The sequence below is a fragment of the Vombatus ursinus genome, unplaced genomic scaffold (genome assembly GCF_900497805.2).
Source record: "Vombatus ursinus unplaced genomic scaffold, bare-nosed wombat genome assembly UNPS02014786.1, whole genome shotgun sequence".
Classification (NCBI taxonomy): Eukaryota; Metazoa; Chordata; class Mammalia; order Diprotodontia; family Vombatidae; genus Vombatus; species Vombatus ursinus.
The window spans coordinates 51,695,619-51,714,917 of record NW_020954564.1 but is presented as its reverse complement, the minus strand read 5'-3'; the positions used below and the strand labels follow the sequence as shown (position 1 = coordinate 51,714,917).

Sequence of the window (19,299 nt, the reverse complement as noted above, 5' to 3'; positions counted from 1 at the left end):
AAGAATGGGTTTTATATTTTTAAGTATGATGAAACTTTATTTAAACACATAAAGACCATTCTTAACTCATTGGTCTTAAAAAAAAAAACAGGCAGCCTTCTGCCTTAGGAGATATGGTTATTCTCTCATGGACTTGTAAAAGTGTCATCTATGGGGCACACAACTGTGGCTAGCCCTCCCGCCCCACAAACACACACATGTACACACACATGCTCACACTACTAGAAAAATCACAATTTTGGCCCAGAGGGAGGTGGAAAGGCGTGCCTTCTCTTCAGGGCGTGGCAGCAAGAATGGCCCCTGGGTTGTGGAAGGCTCTTCCAGGTGGCCACCAAAGCAAGGCCCTCCAGCGCTCCACTTCTGTTTTAAATGGGGGTGAAAATGGAAGAGACAGCCCTGTCCCCTTCACTCCTTTATCTCTTTCTAGTGCCCCCTTCCCCTGAAAAAGGAATACCCAAAGTGCTTAACTTTTAATTAGTAGGTTGGAAGTCTTCAGATTAGCCTGGTTCCCATTTCTCAACCTGACACAGATGACTGTCAGTTTTTTCGCCATTAGAGACAATCCCCCCTTTTTCCTCCTCACCCCATTTTGGCAACCCCAGAGTGAGCCCACCCTCCAATCCTTGTGTGTGGCATGTTCCTTGAAGTTGTCTTTGGCTTTGGGGATTATAGAGAATTTGCTTCTTCCCCCTTTCACTCTGGCATAGAGATGGGACCTTTACCTTGCCTAGGATCATGTTTATGAAGTCCCCTGTGGGCTAGGGGACCCCTTCCTCAAGTGGGTGAGCAGCTGCTTCCATTGCCCTCTAGACCCATCTGCCCTTCCATCCTTCCTATCCTGCACCCATTGTGGCTGCTACTAGATCTGATTTAAAGCTTATTCCAAGGGTATGGAAGTCCCTGGCACATTGGGGAAACTCTGGGTGCTGAGAAAGGGAGTGGGAAGGGCCCTCCAAGGCTTGACTCATGGCCTGCAGTTCAGGAGGGTCTTCTGTGTCTCAGAGATGCCCAGAGTGGGTATGGGACCCAGCTCTGGCAGCAGCCTTGGGATGCACTTGCTTATTCTTCTCTTTAGGGAGGACCCACAACCCAGGTCTGTTCCCTGTCCTAGCCAGCATCTCCCTTAGCCTCTCACTCTCTTCCCACCCCTAGTTCCCCCTTTCCCACTATAAGACAAAGCCCCTTCCCCAGACTTGTCTTAATTTCCCTCTCCTGCCCCCAGGTGTTTCTCCTGGTAGTCACTGACCAGCATTTGTGGACTGGCCAGATTGACATCCAAAATAAAAGTTTGTTTCAAGTTAAATATCCTCACATATTCCCTTGGCCAGCCTGAGCGCACCTCCTGGGGGTCTGTGAAGGCCATTGAAAAGATGCTAGGTTATGGCTGCCCCACTGGTGAGAAGGCCAGTACCTTGTGTAGTTTCAGAGAGTCCCAGGAAGGGCAGAAAGAAACGAGGACCAGTCCTGCCTTTCCAGGCCTGAGGCCAGTGTCAGACCTCTTGCCTTTGGAGGGCATTGGGCAGGAGAATTGTGTGGTCGTCTGAAGCAAGACATCCCGCATCACATGGAAAGTTTCCCCAAGTTGTATTGCTTGATCCCACTTTGTGATTCATCACATTGAGAGCCACAAAGGACCTGCAAGAGTACCTGGGCCAACCCCGCCTTGCACAGATGAACACATGCAGGGCCAATGAGGTGGCCCAAGTGAGCTGTATGGGCAGAACCAGGATGGAAACCCACCTCTCCTGATTCCGGGTCCTGGGCTTGATTACCCCAGGGATCTCTCCTTTTCTCTGTGCCTGCTCAGCATTTTTATCAATGACTTAAGTGAAGCCACAGATGGCTTGCTTGTCCAAATGTGCAGATGCCAGAGCTGGGGGGAAAGGGTGGAGATGTCAGATGACAGGCAGGATGGAGGAGGTTTCAGCTTGCTAGAATGAAGGGCTGACTCTATTGAGATGAAAATATTCACTGGAGGTAAATGCAGAGTCCTCAATCTAAGTTAAAAAAGAAAAATCAGCAAGTACAGAGTTGGGGAGGGGGAGGCAGCCACAGCTCCTCTTAAAGGATCTCAGGGATTTTAGGGCATATCAGGGTCTGTGTGAGTCACTAGCTGGGACTCACTAGGAGCTGGTTTTATGGAAAGAAGAACATAAAATATATAAACTATTGGTTAATTTTATTTTTAAAAAAAAAGAAAACCAAATTATCAATAACAAAAATAAATAGGGTTAATATTTGACCCTCTCTGGCTATGCGACCCTAGGCATGTCCCTTAACATCTCAGTGGCCTCTGCAGCTCTCCGTCTGCATGGATGGGCCTCCAGTATCCCCATCATGGGACCTCCCTGCAGCTATAAAATCCCAGATCCTGTAGGCCAGACTCCACCATCACCACCACCGTCATTATCAGCTGGGACAACTGGAGAAGATCTGAAGAAAGATCCTAGGATGGTGGGTCAGCCCGAATGAAATGTAAAAACCTCCAGGCTAGCTCCACTGAAACAACAAGCAGCAAGCCCTGAGGGCAGCTAGGTTGGAAGGCATCCTCAACCTCAGCCACAGGAATTTTCACCTCCCCAACAGTGAGGGAGGCTCTGCTGACAAGGGATACACCACCCAGCTGTGCTGCTGAGACTTGGCCCTAGGTGAGAAAGAGCCAGCACATGCAGGTGAGTGCAGAAGCATTGGGGCAGGGACACTACTGGCTGTGGGTACTTAGAGGAGGGCCGAGTTCTTGGTCTCTGTTCCAAGTCAGAGGGGAGAACTGAAGATCAGAGCCACTGGAGGTTTCTCAGGGAGCAAGAGCATTTCCTGTATACAGCGGGCCAGGGGATCTTAGCTGTGGCTTGAAGGGGGAAAGGAGTCCAGCGGTTGGGCCCAGGACAAAGTTAAAAAATAACAATAAGAAGAACAGTAAGAAGAACCTGAGGCCAGAGGCACCATCCTCCACACCCCAGGATTAAAGATGATCATAATAATAAGCTGTTAAAAAAATTTTTTTTTAAATGAGCAGTAAAGGGAGAAAGAACCCAATCATAGATAGCTATTATGGGAATAGAGAAGACCAGAGTTCATCTCAAGAGGAGGATACTGAAGCAAAAAAAAAAAAAAGCCTCTCCTGCCCCAAAGAATAACGTTAAATGGTCACCTGTCCAAAAAGAATTCATAGAACTCAAAAAAGACTTCAAAAATTAAATAAGAGAGATTGAGGAAATTTAAAAAAAAGAACAATCCAAGAAAAACAAGAACATTATGAAAAGGAAGCTAATTAACTGGAAAAGGAGATCCAGAATCTTAAGGAAGAAAATGACTCCTTGAAAATTAGAATTAGGCAAGGGAAAGTCAGCAAAGTTGAAAGAGACCATGAAATAATGAAACAAAATATAAAGATCAAAAAATAAAAGAGAATGTAAAACATCTTATAAGAAAAACAACTGATCTGGAGAACAGATGAAGAAGAGAAAATATAAGAATAATCAGACTACCTAAAAGCTATGGGGAAAAAAAAGAATCTTGACACAATAATACAAGAAATAGTTAAAGAAAATTGTCTTGAACTGTTAGAACAAGAGGGAAAAGTAGAAATAGAAAAAAATCCACTGATCACCACCTGAAAGAGATCCTCAGAGGAAAACCTACAGGAATATTAAGGAGAAAATATTATGAGCAACAAGGAAAAAAATTCAAATATGGCAGAGCCACAATTAGAATTACACAAGACCTAGCAGCCACTATCTTAAAAGACTGCAGGTCTTTGAATACTGTACATTGAAGAGCAAAAGAACTGGGGTTATGGCCAAAAATATCATACCTAACAAAGTTAAGTATGATCCTGAATGAATTCCATGAATTGACAAACTTTCAGGATTTTAATTGCAAAAAGTCCAGAAATAAATAGAAAATTTGACATGCAAGATCCAAGAGAAATATAAGGTAAACATCAAAGACTAATTACAAGGGACACAATAAGGACAAATTGTTTACTTTTTATATGTGGATATTGTATGCCTAAGATTTTCATTAGTAACTGAGTAGTTCAGAAAAAAAGCAGGGGTAGAGTCAGCTATGTATCACATCTCAGTATGATGTGATTTTAAAAAACAAAATTATATAGGAAAAGTTAAAAAAAAAAAGCTAAAGTAATCACCTCATACAAATAAGGGACAAGAGGAAGAACTGATATAGAGGAATTAGATGGAAAAGGAGGGCAGGTAGTTCTGGAATCCTACTCTCATTAGGAATGAGTCAAAGAGGGAACAGTATATACATATGCAGAAGGGTTAAAAAGTCTTCTAAATTCAGAAAAAAGAGGGCAAGGGGATGGAAGGAGGATAAGGTAGGGGTAAGGAATGGGATAAGGGGGGGTTGTAGAAAAGTGTGTAGATTAATGGGACTAGAAGAAAGAAGGAACAATAGATATATTTAGAAGTGTATAAAAATCTTCTAAATTCAGAAAGAAATAAGAAGGTAAGGGGATAGGGAGGAGGAGAGGATAAAGAAGGGATTCTCGGATGGGGGTAGGTTAAGAAATAGGAGGGCAAGGTAGGGGGTAAAGGAGAGGAGTGAGAAGGGATAGGAATAGGGTGAGACAGATAATGAGGAAAGTAGGAAGGAGGAAAATATACAAGTAATTATAATTTAGGATGTGAATGGGATGAATTTACCCCTAAAATGGAAACTGATAGCAGATCAAAAATTTGATTTCAATAATATGTTGCTTTTAGGAAATGCCATAAAAAATGAGAGATACACACAGTCATACAATAAAGGTCAGAAGTAGAAAAAAACAGGGATAGTAATTATGATCTCAGAAAAGTTGAAACTGAAATTAGATTTAGTCAAAAGGTAAAAATAGGGAAACTATACTATGTCAGCAATATTAATCAATAGTTTTAGACCATATAAAATAACTAGACAGTAAAAAAAAATGATAATCTACCTGCCAAAACAAACACAGGAACTATATGAATATAAGCACAAAATATCTTTTATACAAAATTAGATCTAAATAATTGAAATGATATTTACCATGCAAGGTTATTTAAAGCTAATATAATTTTTTAAATGACAATTTTACCTAATTAATCTATTAATATAATACCTTCCCAATTAAATTACTAAAAATTATCCTACTGAATCATGAAAAATAATAACAGGGTTCATTTGGGAGAACAGACGTTCAGGAAATTGAAGGAAACCAGGGGAAAAAGATATAAAAGAACTAGATTCAGTGTTATCAGACCTTAAAACATATTCTAAGGTATGAGCAGCATTGAAGTGTATAATGGATAATTTTGATTATTTTAAATTAAAAATTTCCTGTATATTCTGCTTCTGGAAGCCAAGAAGGTGGAGTAAAAAGGTAGTTGCTCTCACCCTCCCCTATCAACCTATGAAAGCCTAGAAAATATCACCCCAGGAAAAACCCTGGAACAGCTGAACCATAAGAAAGATGGGGAGCAGCAGTGCAGTAGCCCAGGTTGCTTGAGGGATTAATGGGAAAGGCCCCTCTTGCCCTGGGGGAAGGGGAGCAGTACAGAATGGGAGGCTTCCCAGCCAGCTAGCAGAAAACCCCACTTTAACACACCAGGAGGAGATCCTGGTGCCTCGGCATTCTACAGTAAAAGGGTCTCCCAGTGCCTCAGCAAAAATAAGGGAAGCGGCACTACAAAGGGCCCCAGGCAGATAAATACCCTGCAACATTCATCTGAAAGGAGAAGAAATCAACCTAGAGTTGCCTGAAAGTTCCAGCCTTGCTGATTCCAGCCCAACACCAGGTAAGCTGCCAGAACCCTACAGCCTCCAATTGCCAACATCGGAGGCCCCAACACTCAAAGCCAGTGATCAAGCCCTAGGCTCCCCACACAAGAAGCTTAGGTCAGTGCCCTCTGCTCCCCAGCAGGAGAGTTCAACCTCTTTAAAGGCCAGGGAATAAAGAAACACCATGAGTAAAAAGAAATGTACCATAGATTCATATTATGAGATGAGTGAAGATAAAGGCAGAAATTCTGAAGAAGATAACATTGTCAACAAATCCACATCTGCAACCTCAAAAGGATTATGAACTGGTCTGAAGCCCAAAAAGCCTTCTTAGAAGAACTCAAGAAGGATTTTAAAAGCCAAATGAGAGAAGTAGAAGAGTCCTTTAAAAATACAATTGACCAAATGGGGAAGGAGGTACAAAACCTAGTACAAGAAAACAATTTGCTAAAAACTAGAATCAGGCAAATGGAAGCTAATGACTCTATGAGAGAGCAACAATCACTCAAACAGAAACAAAAAATGAAAAAATAGATGAAAATGTAAAATACCTCATTGGTAAAACAACTGACCCAGAAAATCAATCCAGGGGAGACAATTTAAAAATTATTGGTCTACCTGAAAATCATGGTGAAAAAAAGAGCCTGGACAGTATCTTTCAGGAAATCATAAAGGAAAACAGCCCTGAAGTCCTAGAACCAGAAGGTAGAATAGCCATAGAAAGAATCCACCAGTCACCTCATGAAAGAGATCCCAAATTGAAAACACCAAGGAATATAATAGCCAAATTCCAAAATTAGCAGGTCAAAGAGAAAATACTGCAAGCAGCCAGAAAGAAACAGTTTAAATATCATGGAAGCACAGTCAGGATTACACAGGACCTTGCAGCTTCTACATTAAAAGACCATAGGGCATGGAACATGATATTCTATAAGGCAAAGGAGCTTGGATTACAACCAAGGATCAACTACCCAGCGAAAATGAGCATGATCTTTGAGGGGAGGAGATGGATATTCAATGAAATAGGGGACTTCCAAACCTTCCTGATAAAAAGACCAGAGCTCAACAGAAAATTTGATCTTCAAGTACAAGACTCAAGAGAGACATAAAAAGGTAAATGGGACAAAAAGATACAATATGTTATTAATAAGGGCAAACTTTTTACATCCCTACAAGGGAAGATGACACTTGCAACTCTTGAGAATTGTATTGTTATTACACCACATTAAAGGAGTATACATAAAGGGGGTGGATATAAGTTGACTTTGATGTAATGATAAAAAAAAATCTAATCAAGTGGGTTAAATGGATCCAAGTAAGTGGATTAGTCTGATCTAAGAAAATGTACTGAGAAAGGAGGAGGCAGACAAGAGTAAATTACATTACAGGAAAAGACACAAAAACCTATTATGGCAGAGGGAAAGAAGGGAGGGAGATGAGCATTGTTTGAACCTTACTCTCATCAGATTTGGCTGAAGAAGGGAATGACATAATCAGTTAGGTATAGAAATCTGACTTGTCCTATAGGCACTAGGAGGGAAAAGGGGAAAGAAAAGAGAGGGGGCATAGAAGAGAAGGAAGAAGCAGTAAGGGTAAAGGGGAAGAAAAGGGAAAGAGCTAATAGAAGGGAGGAGGGACCGTGGGAGGCAGTGGTCAAAAGCAAAACACTAGTGAGGAGGGAGAAGGAGAAAGGAGAAAGAAAAGCATAAATGGGGGGGGGAAAGATGGAGAAAAAGACACAGATAGTAATCATAACTGTGAATGTGAATGGGATGAACTCTCCCATAAAACAGAAACGTATAGCAGAGTACATTAAAAACCATAATCCTACAATATGTTGTTTACAAGAAACACATTTGAAAAAGAGTAATACATGCAGGGTAAAGGTAAAAGGCTGGAGCAAAATATATTATGCTTCAGTTGAAGTAAAAAAAGCAGGGGTAGCAATCCTGATCTCAGACAAAGCAAAAGAAAAAATAGATCTTATCAAAAGAGATAAGGAAGGAAACTACATCCTGCTAAAAGGCACCATAGACATTGAAGTAATCTCATTGCTAAACATATTCACCAAATGGTATAGCATCCAGATTCTTAGAGGAGAAGTTCAGGGAGTTACAGGAAGAAATAGACAGCAAAACTATACTAGTGGGGGACTCCAACCTCCCACTCTCTGAACTAGATAAATCTAACCACAAAATAAACAAGAAAGAAGTTAAGGAGGTGAATAAAACATTAGAAAAGTTAGGTATGATAGACCTCTGGAGAAAGCTGAATGGGGATAGAAAGGAATATACTTTTTTTCTCAGCAGTACAAGGCACATACACAAAAATTGACCATGTACTAGGGCATAAAAACCTCACAATCCAGTGCAGAAAGGCAGAAATATTAAATGTATCCTTTTCAGATCATGATGCAATAAAAATTATATGTAATAAAGGGCCATGGAAAGATAGGCTAAAAAATAATTGGAAACTAAATAATCTAATCCTAAAAAATGATTGGGTCAAAGACCAAATCATAGAAACAATCACTAATTTCATTCAAGGGAATGACAATAATGAGACAACATACCAAAACCTATGGGATGCAGCAAAATGGGTTCTTACAGGAAGTTTTATATCTCTAAATACTTACATAAATAAAATAGAAAAAGAGGAGGTCAATGAATTGGGCATACAACTAAAAAAAAATAGACAAAGAACAAATTAAAAGTCCTCAATTAAACACCAAATTAGAAATATTGAAAACCAAAGGAAAAATTAAGAAAATTGAAATTAAGAAAACTATTGAACTAATAAATAAAACTAGGAGCTGGTTTTATGAAAAAAACAATAAAATAGAAAAATCTTTGGTTAGTTTAATTTAAAAAAAAGAAAGAAGAAAACCAAATTACTAGTATCAAGAATAAAAAAGGTGAATCTACCACCAAGGAAGAGGAAATTAAAACAATAATTAGGAACTATTTTGCCCAACTGTATGCCAACAAACTTGACAATCTTAGTGCAATGGATACATATTTACAAAAATATAAATTGCCCAAATTAACAGAAAAGAAAGTAAAATACTTAAATAACCCCATCTCAGATAAAGAAATTGAACAAGCCATTGATGAACTCCCTATGAAAAAATCTCCAGGGCCAGATGGATTTACAAGAGAATTCTATCAAACATTTAAAGAACAATTAATTCCAATACTATATAGACTATTTGGGAAAATAGGTGAAGGAGTCTTACCAAATTCTTTTTATGATACAAATATGTTGGTGGTACCTAAACCAGGAAGAGTCAAAATATAGAAAGAAAATTATAGACCAATTTCTCTAATGAATATAGATGCAAAAATTTTAAACAAAATATTAGCAAATAGATTACAGCAACTTATCACAAGAATAATACACTATGACCAGGTAGGATTCATACCAGGAATGCAGGGCTGGTTCAATGTTAGGAAAACTATCAGCATAATTAATCATATCAACACCAAAACTAACAGAAACCACATGATCATCTTGATAGATGCAGAAAAAACTTTTGACAAAATACAACACCCATTCCTATTAAAAACACTAGAGAGCATAGGTATAAATGGAGTCTTCCTTAAAATAATAAAAAGCATCTACCTAAAACCTTCAGCAAGCATTATATGTAAAGGGGACAAGCTAGAAGCATTTCCAGTAAGATCGGAGATGAAACAAGGATGCCCATTATTACCACTGTTGTTCAATATTGTACTGGAAATGTTAGCTTGAGCAATAAGAGAAGATAAAGAAATTACAGGTATTAGAATAGGCAAAGAAGAAACAAAGCTATCACTCTTTGCAGATAACATGATGATATACTTACAGAATCCTAGAGAATCAAGTAAAAAACTACTTCAAATAATAAACAACTTTAGCAAAGTTGCAGGCTATAAAATAAACCCACATAAATCATCCACATTCCTATATATTACCAACAAAGCCCAACAGCAAGAGACTGTAGACATTATAAAATATTTAAGAATCTACCTCCTGAAACAAACCCAGGAATTATATGAATACAATTACAAAACACTTTTCACACAAATCAAGTCAGATCTAAATAATTGGAAAAACATCAGTTGCTCATGGGTAGGCCAAGCCAATATAATAAAAATGACAATCCTACCTAAGCTAATTTACTTATGTGGTGCCATATAATCAAACTACCAAAAAATTATTTTATAGAGTTTGAAAAAATAATAAAAAGATTCATTTGGAAGAACAAAAGGTCCAGAATATCAAGGGAACTAATGAAAAGAAATGCAGGGGAAGGTGGCCTAGTCATTCCAGATCTGAAATTGTATTATAAAAGCAGCAATCATCAAAATTGCTTGGTACTGGCTAAGAAATAGAGTGGTGGATCAGTGAAACAGGTTAAATATGCAAGACACAGTGGTCAATGACTATAGTAATCTATTATTTGATAAACCCAAAGACCCCAGCTTCTGGGATAAGAACCCACTCTTTGACAAAAACTGCTGGGAAAACTGGAAAAGAGTATGGCAGAAACTAGGCATAGACCAAAATCTTACACCATACACCAAAATAAAGTCAAAATGGGTTCATGATTTAGATATAAAGGCTGATGGTATAAGCAAACTGGGAGAGCAAAGAATAGTTTACCTATCAGATCTATGGAGAACGGAAGAATTCATGACCAAACAGGAGATAGAGAACATTACAAAAAGCAAAATGGATAACTTTGATTACATTAAATTGAAAAGCTTCTGCACAAACAAAGCCAATGCAACCAAGATTAGAAGGAAGGTAGAAAATTGGGGAAAAATTTTTACAACCAGTCTCTCTGATAAGGGCCTCATTTCTAAAATATATAGAGAATTAAGTCAAATTTATAAGAATATAAGTCATTCCCCAATTGATAAATGGTCAAAGGATATGAACAGGCAGTTCTTAGATGAAGAAATTAAAGTCATCTATAGTTATATGAAAAAAAGCTCTAAACCACTATCGATGAGAGTAATGCAAATCAAAACAACTCTGAGGTACCACATCACACCTATCAGATTGGCCAACATGATGAAACAGGAAAATGATAAATGTTGGAGAAGATGTGGGGAAATTGGAACACTAATGCATTGTTGGTGGAGTTGTGAAATGATCTAACCATTTGGAGAGCAATTTGGAGCTATGACCAAAGGGCTATAAAAATGTGCATACCCTTTGACCCAGCAGTAGCACTTCTAGGGCTATATCCCAAAGAGATCATACAAATGGGAAAAGGACCCACATGTATAAAAATATTCATAGCAGCTCTTTTTGTGGTGGCAAAGAATTGGAAATTGAGAGGATGCCCACCAATTAGGGAATAGCTGAACAAGTTGTAGTATATGAAAGTAATGGAATACTATTGTGCTATAAGAAATGATGAACAGGCTGACTTCAGAAAAACCTGGAAAGACTTGTATGGTCTGATGCTGAGTGAAGTGAGCAGAACCAAGAGAACATTGTACACAGTAACAGCCACTTTGTGCGATGACTAATATTGATAAACTTAACCCTTCCTAGCAATACAAGGATCTAAGACATCTCCAAAGGCCTCATGATGGAAAATGCTATCCACATCCAAAGAAAGAGCTATGGAATTTGAATGCACACAGAAGCATACTGTTTGATATTTTTTTTTCTCTTCTGTTGAGTTTTGTTTCCCCTTTCTGGTGGTTCCACCTATTGTTTCTCATTTTTACTTACAACATCACTAATCTGAAAATAAGTTCAATAACAATGTATATATATAGCCTATATCAGATTGTGTGCCATCTTGGGGAGGGTGGTGGGGAGAAAGGGGGAGAAAAATTTTAAACTCAAAAGCATATGGAAGGAATTATTGATAAATCAAAATAAATTAATAAAAATAAAAAAATTTTCCTGTACAAATAGAACCAATATAGCCAAGAATAGAGGGAATGCAGAAAAATTGAAGAAAAAAACTCTCATAGACAATCTCCCAGATAGAATGTGGTTAGGTCAGAATATTGTTGTGGGTGTAGGAAATGATGAGCTGGTGAATTTAGAAAATATGGAAAGACTTGAACCTATGAAGGAAGATTCTATCCACCTATAGAAAAGCAGATGACAAATGGAAATATGGTCTTATATATATAGGTGTGTTTGACTGTATATGTGTATATATGTGTATGGATATGGATATCTATGTGTAGGTATGTGTGTATATGAATATATGTGTGTATGTATATGTGTGTGTGCACACAAATACACACATATAAATATATCCATACTTAATTGTAGCTTTCTTGGGCGAGGGGAGAAAGGGGAAAAAATTAAGTAAAAAGTGCACAGCAGAGGACAAAAGAAAACATACAAGGAAGCAGAGAAAAGCACAGCTTTGAAAATAATATGCAGTATTTATTATATAGATTTTCTTGAAATGGAAATGTATTGCTTTATATTGAATCCTCTTTTGTTCTGCTGTGTACATGGTAATGTTTTCTTTCTTTTCTTATTTTATATTTAAGTTTAAATTCCAATATAATGAAAAAGGGACAGCTAGTTGGTACAGTGGACAGAGCACCAGCCCTGGAGTCAGGATGACCTGGGTTCAAATCCGGCCTCAGACACATAACACTCACTAGCTGTGTGATTCTGGGCAAGTCACTTAACCCCAATTGTCTCACCAAAAAAAAAATTACATACATATGTATATATAAATATATAAATGTATAAATATATACATGTATACATATATATATACATTATATATAGAGAGAGGAATAAAGATAATATTTACCATTTCAAAAAAAGCTATAGGTGACAGTAAAGACTATCACAGGACTCAAGATAGACAAGTGTTCTTTTTCTTTATTTTGAAAAAAAGAAGAGTTCAAATTATATATGGGATATTACATTCTTGAGTACGTAAATGTAGATACTATTGTGCTATAAGAAATTACAAGAAGGATGCTCTCAGAAAAATCTGGAAAAACTTAAATGAACCAAGGCAAAGTGAAATGAGTAAAACCAGAACATTTTACACAGTAACAGCAATATTGTATGATGATCTACAGGGAATAACTTAGCTATTCTCAGCAATACAATGATCCAAGACACTTCTAAACGACTTATAATGAAAGGTGCTGTGCATCTTCAGAGAAAAAACTGGTGGAACCTGAATGCAGATTGAAGATACTTTTTCTTTATTTTTCTTGGAGGTTTTTGTCTGTGTTTTCTTTCACAGCATTACTGAAATGGAATTGTGTTTTGCATGACTACACATGTATAACCTATGTCAAATTGTTTGCCTTCTAAATAAGGGTGGAGGAGAGGAGGGAAAGAATTTGGAACCCAATTTTTTTTTTTTTGCTTTTTGGTGGGCAATTGGGGTTAAGTGACTTGCCTAGGGTCACACAGCTAGTAAGTGTCAAGTATCTGAGGCTGGATTTGAACTCAGGTCCTCCTGACTCTTAGGCCATTGCTCTATCCACTGCACCACCTAGCTGCCCCTGGAACTCAAAATTTGAAAAAAAAATGTTAAAATTGTTTATACATGTAATTGGGAAAAAGTAATATGTTAAATAAAAAAGAATTTGATAACAAATAGGTGCTTATTGCTTGGGAAATGACTGAACAACTTGAGTATGTAAATGTAATAATGTATCATTATGCTATAAGAAACAGTAAATATGATAAAGCTGGAGAAGCATGGAAGGACTTAAATTAACTGATGAAAAATAAAATGAGCAGAGCCAAGAATCCAACATACAAAATGACTGCAGGTATATAACTGCAAAAAGAACAAAACAAAATGGGATTCTGTTATATCATAATGATCAAGCTTTTCCCCCAATAATACACAAGAGAAAACATATACCTATTCTTTGCAGAGCTGATGGACTATGGATATGTAAAACTACATATTTTAGACTTTCCTAATGTGATGGTTAGTTTTGCTGACCTGTTTTTTTTCTTCTTTATTATGAAAGATGGCTTGTTGAGAAAAAAAAAGAAGATATAGTGAGAAAGGTAAATAATTTAAAAGTAAATATTATCACTAGAAATATCTTTTTAAAATCTAAATACTTAGACCTTAACATCTAATTAGATTTCCCTCAAGGAGATGAACTATAGAAATAATAATCAAAACAGTAACAATAATAATAATATTTCCCACATATTTCATAATATTTATAGCAGTGTTTTTTGTGGCAGAAAAGAACTTGAAACAAAGTAGATGCCTTGTAATAGTTAAATTAATTAAAATTTATGAATATAATGGAATATTACTGTACCCTAAAAAATACAAATAGGAATTTAGAAAAAGAAGGAAGATCTATATGAACTGATAGAAGATTTATAAGCAGGACTATAAAAACAACATTACCAGTGACTATGTGAAAAGAAAAAGATTTATTTAAAAATGGTGAATGCAGTGCAATTATAATGACCAAATAGCCTGAGAGAATAGCTAAGAAAATTTGCCTTCCTCCCCTAGTAGCACAATCACAGGACTACATCTTAGGGCTATTCCATGTACTATCCAACATGATTGTGATGTTAGTTGGTTTTGCTAAAAAGCTCCCCTCCCAACCCACTCACTTTGTTACAAAGGATTGCCCAAATGACAGAGGAAAAGGTACATTTAATCATAAATATAGGTCAGAGGTGTCAAATACAGAGTGCACAGGCCATTTGTGGCCTGGAACTTCCCAAATGCCACTAGAATGAGATTAAAGTATAATTGGGAAATATGTAATAAAATAAATACAAGTACAATGTTCTATTGTACTTGTTAACTGTTAACTGTTAACTGTACTTGTTAACAGTTAACTTTTCCTGTACTGTTCAATTATGTCTGACTCTTCATTACACTATTTGGGTTTTCTTCAAAAACATACTGGAGTGGTTTGCCATTTCCTTCTCCAGTTCATTTTCAGATGAGGAATTGAGGCAAATAGGGTTAAGAGACTTGCCCAGGATCACACAGCTAGTAATTGTCTGAGGGCAGATTTGAACTCATGAAAATGAGTTTTCCTGACTTCAGCCCAAGCATTCCATCTAATGCCCCAGTAAGCTGCTCGCAGGGATCCCTATGTATTAATAGTCCCCATTTTAATTTGACTTTGACATCACTGATGTAACTAGCATATGTGTATGTGTGTATACATATATATATATATACACATATATACTAACATATATAAACTAGCATATCTGTATACATATATGTACATATACCCACAGACATGTATATATATATACATATATGTACACACATATAAATATATATCAATAAAATAACAAAAAATACTGTATATTCAGCAGAAAACACATCCCTACAAATACAGTCATTCCATGAGAAAGTATAATGGCACTATAGCTTTACAAGTTCTGAACACTGCATTTCTATTAAAAACAATCAATATAAAGTTAGTTTTTTTTGTTTGTTTTGTGAGTGGATCACCTCCCAAAGGTAATCTGTTGAATCTTTTCTTATTCTTAGGAGTGCTTACTTCATATGTATCTCTGTCCCCAAAAGTTCAGTATAGGATATTCAATTGCTATGATAATGCCATGCTAATTAGACTATTTCTTAAGTGTTCCAGACTAGCATGATTCCACTCACATCTCCAGAGGGGTAAATTTATCATCTCTACATTTCTCCCTTTACTTCAGACCTAAGGCAGGTATATAATATGTAACCATACTATGTATCTATAACAATGTAAATATGTATCACTGCCTCCTAATCCTGATGATAAGAGTCCGGTTTTTCCAAGAGCTTAAAGACTAAGATTGGAAGAGTGAGATAATGTCATATTCAATGAGAGGTGAGAGAATCAGGTTCTGCACAATGGTCTCCTGTGGGCTGCATTCCAGAATGCCCTCTTCACATCTTTGTTCCTCAAGCTATATATAAGGGGATTAAGCATAGGGTTTATCACAGCATAGAATACAGATACCATCTTCCCTAGTTCCTGTGAAGACTTAGGTGTCATGTAGCTGATGATTGCTGATTCATAGAAAAGGATGACCACAATGAGATGGGAGCTACAGGTGGAGAAGGCTTTCAGTCTCCCAGAGACTGTCTTCATTTTGACCACAGACACTATGATAAATATATATGAGATCAGGATCAGAAGCATTGGTGTAACTATAATCACCACACCCACAAGGAAAATGACCATCTCTGTTCTGTGAGTGTCTGCAGATGCCACAACCAGAAGAGCTGGGGCCTCACAGAAGTAATGAGAAATTTTTTTGTTTCCCTGGTAAGGGAGGGTTAGTACAAATGTATTGTCCACCAAGGATACAACAAAGCCACTGCACCAGCACCCTAAGGCCATGAAAATACACATTCTCCATGTCATGATGAGGGGATAGTGCATGGGATCACAGATTGCCAAGTACCGGTCATAAGACATCACAGCTAATAAGGCACACTCTGTACATCCAAAGAACAGGAAGAGAAAAAGTTGAGCTGCACAGCCTATGAAAGAAATGAATTTCTTGCTAGATAACATGTGGATTAGGGTTTGGGGAACAGTGGTAGTTGAGAAGCAGAGGTCAGAAAAAGATAAGTTACAGAGGAAAAAATACATAGGTGTATGGAGCTGTGAGTCAAGCAGAATCAGGGATGTGAGAAGCAGGTTTCCAAGTATGGTGCCCAAGTAGACTGCCAGGAACAACACAAAGAGTAGCAGCCGAGTCGGAGGGTCATCAGAAAGTCCCAAGAGGAAGAATTCTGTCACCCAGGTCTGGTTGGTCTGGTTCATGTTCGCTTTCCTTCTTTACAAAGGAGTCCAGAGATATGGGTTGTTGAGATGTTGCCTAGAGAATCATAGAACCTAAGTTCAGGAAGGACCTTAAAAGTTACCTAGTGCAACCTTTAACCATCGCTAGCTTCCTTGATGTGTGGTAATTTAACATATCTATTGAAAGTAATGCCCTATATCACAAGGAACACATTCTATTTTGGAGACAGTAGTTTAAAAAATGCTTCCCTAAATTGAGCTAAAATCTTCTACCCTATATAGTCACTTCTGCTAAAACTCACAAATGTGTCCTAAAACACACCAAACTATAAAAAAATCACATGATCAAAAGAATGGGACTTATGCTTTTACTTGGGGTGGGGGGGAATACAGTTAGGGCTACAACACTCCAAACTTTCATCAGTTATATAAAAAAAATAGTAAACTAATAAAAACACAATAGCATAGTTTAAAATAACAATAGCATAAAATAAGCTAACAGTAGCATATATATGCTAAATGATCAAAATACAAAATACTACAATGTATAATGACAGTTTTTCTTTTTGCAAGTTTCTAAAAAGACTGTACCCTGGGCCATGGGTAGGAACATGGAAGGACTGGGGCAAAACGTGTGGGTGAGGGCCAGTACTTTACAATCCACTTGTCCTCCTGAAGCAGAAGATATAAAACTAACATGGTGCTTTACCTAGAAGTTTGTTTGAAAAAGACCTAGATTTTGCTAGCTGAAGTGTGTGCCAACATGGTTTTTGCAATTTATTTTGAAGTGATTGTTTTCTGTGTACTTGATGAAATTGTGCGTAAGCAAATGTGAAATTCTCAAATTGCTCCCTAATATAATACTTTGGATATGATAATTTCTGTGCATTGATCTCTCTTACATCCCCTAGAGCAACACAAACTAAATCCAATTCCAGAGCTCCAGAGGTCAAGAACTGAGCCCAATAATCTATATCTAGTCTGATTATCACACAATTCAATATATTTTAGCTGATTTGATCATCAATGATAAGACATTTAAGGGAGATATTTGCTAGATGCCTTTGAATCTCTTCTCAGGGCCAGACTTACTCTTGAAAACAAAATGGGTCAATAGTCTTCATATCTCTGACCTTGTCCATCACAGCATCATTCAAGCTATGCAGTTGATTAATATAGCCCCAGAGAGAAGTACGTGAGTTCTGAGATCAGTTTTCACTGGTATCCATGCCTAAAGTCTCTCTTCTCTCCAATTTGTCTTTCACACTGGCTATCAAAGTCATATTCCTAGAGGACCAGTCTGACCATATCTTCTGCTCAATAAATTCCAGTAGCTCCCTCAAATAGACATTCCAATATTTCTCACTTAAAATCCTTCACGACCAATTTCCACCTATGTTCCCAGGCTTGTTATATATTACCCTCCAACAGGAAATCGATGAGTAATCAGATTGTAGTTCTTGCTGTTCCTCACACATGATGTTCATCTCCCAGCTTCCATCTTTGCACAAAATATCTTCCATGCCAAGATTGCACTCCCTACTCTCCCGCATTTCTAAGAACCCTCAGATTTCCTCAAAACTTAGCTTAAATGCCACCTTTTACATGAAATGTACCTGAGAAAATTTGGGGGGCCCTGAAGAGGACAGCATTAGAGATCCATGCCAGCACCCAAACCTACAGGTGCACACTGAAACTTGCTGACATCCACCATAGTTGAATGGCCCAAGGATTGAACACATAATTTCTTCCTTGTTGATGTTATCTTTCTAATTCTAGTATGAGGTATGTTTGTTGTTTCCTGAGTGGTGCTAGGGGATTAACTCCCTTAGGAATCAGGGTTTGCCTATCTCTGGTCATACACCTGAAAATGATAATTCCATTTCGTACTAGCTATCATCACAAAATGAAAAGATGAAATGGGTCCCTCAATATCTTTCCCCCAACTCATGAAAGTGTGTACTTGTACAGTGTTCATAAAACCCATCTGCATTAGAAAAAGACATTCTGACATACAAGCCATTACCCCAACCTTATTCCATGTCGTTTCCTGAGAACCTAGTGTTGCTGAGGTGCGAAAGAGATTCAACAGGGAAGTCTCCTGTGCGGATTTATTTCCAAAGGAAAGCATTGGCAAATCAGATATGGTTGACAAAGGCTATTGAAACAAAGAGAAAAAGACATAAAAATTCTAAATCCAAATCTACGCAAAAAATCCCATATCTAAGCATGCATCTTTAAGTAACCCCTTAGGATTTCTCTCTTCTCTATCTATTACCTCACATTCTTACCTGAAAGACAGAAAACACTAGGAAAGGATCTCATAGTCAGAAAGATACTCCAAATAGGGAACATTGAACAGCTGTATGAAAAATAGCTGCTAGGTTAGGGAGATGGAAACTTCAGGTAACAAATACTAAAGCATTGAGTTTTCATCCAATCTTTATTCCTTGACAGGAACAGGGTTTGGAAGAGAAGGGGAAGAGTGATGAAGTGGATTAAATCCTCCCTTCCCCCAAACAAGTCTCCTTGGTGGTTCTGAGGAATTGCTTTATAAACAAGGACTGTTTCTATGAAGACAAACCTAGTTACATGGTCTGTAGTGTAGGGATGGTCTCTGGAGCATTTCACATGCTCCAGGGGATAGACCAGGAAGAGAATGTTTCTTTTCAGTGCAGTTCTTTCTTGGGTAGAAACAAGAAATACCTTTTATTCCAAGTAATTAAAATGTAAATCTTTAGCTCCAAACTTTCAATCTAGTCTTTTCTCCCATTCCATTCTCCCATTC

At 37.5% G+C, this 19,299-nt stretch overlaps 1 protein-coding gene across 1 annotated transcript; it reads right to left on the bottom strand.

Moving 5' to 3' along the window:
• Window positions 1-15,596: 15,596 nt before the first annotated feature.
• Window positions 15,597-16,532, bottom strand: LOC114047279 (olfactory receptor 2D2-like). Its single transcript, XM_027868055.1, has one exon. The coding sequence runs from the start codon at window positions 16,530-16,532 to the stop codon at window positions 15,597-15,599; it is 936 nt and encodes a 311-aa protein (XP_027723856.1).
• Between the last annotated feature and the right edge of the window lie 2,767 nt (window positions 16,533-19,299).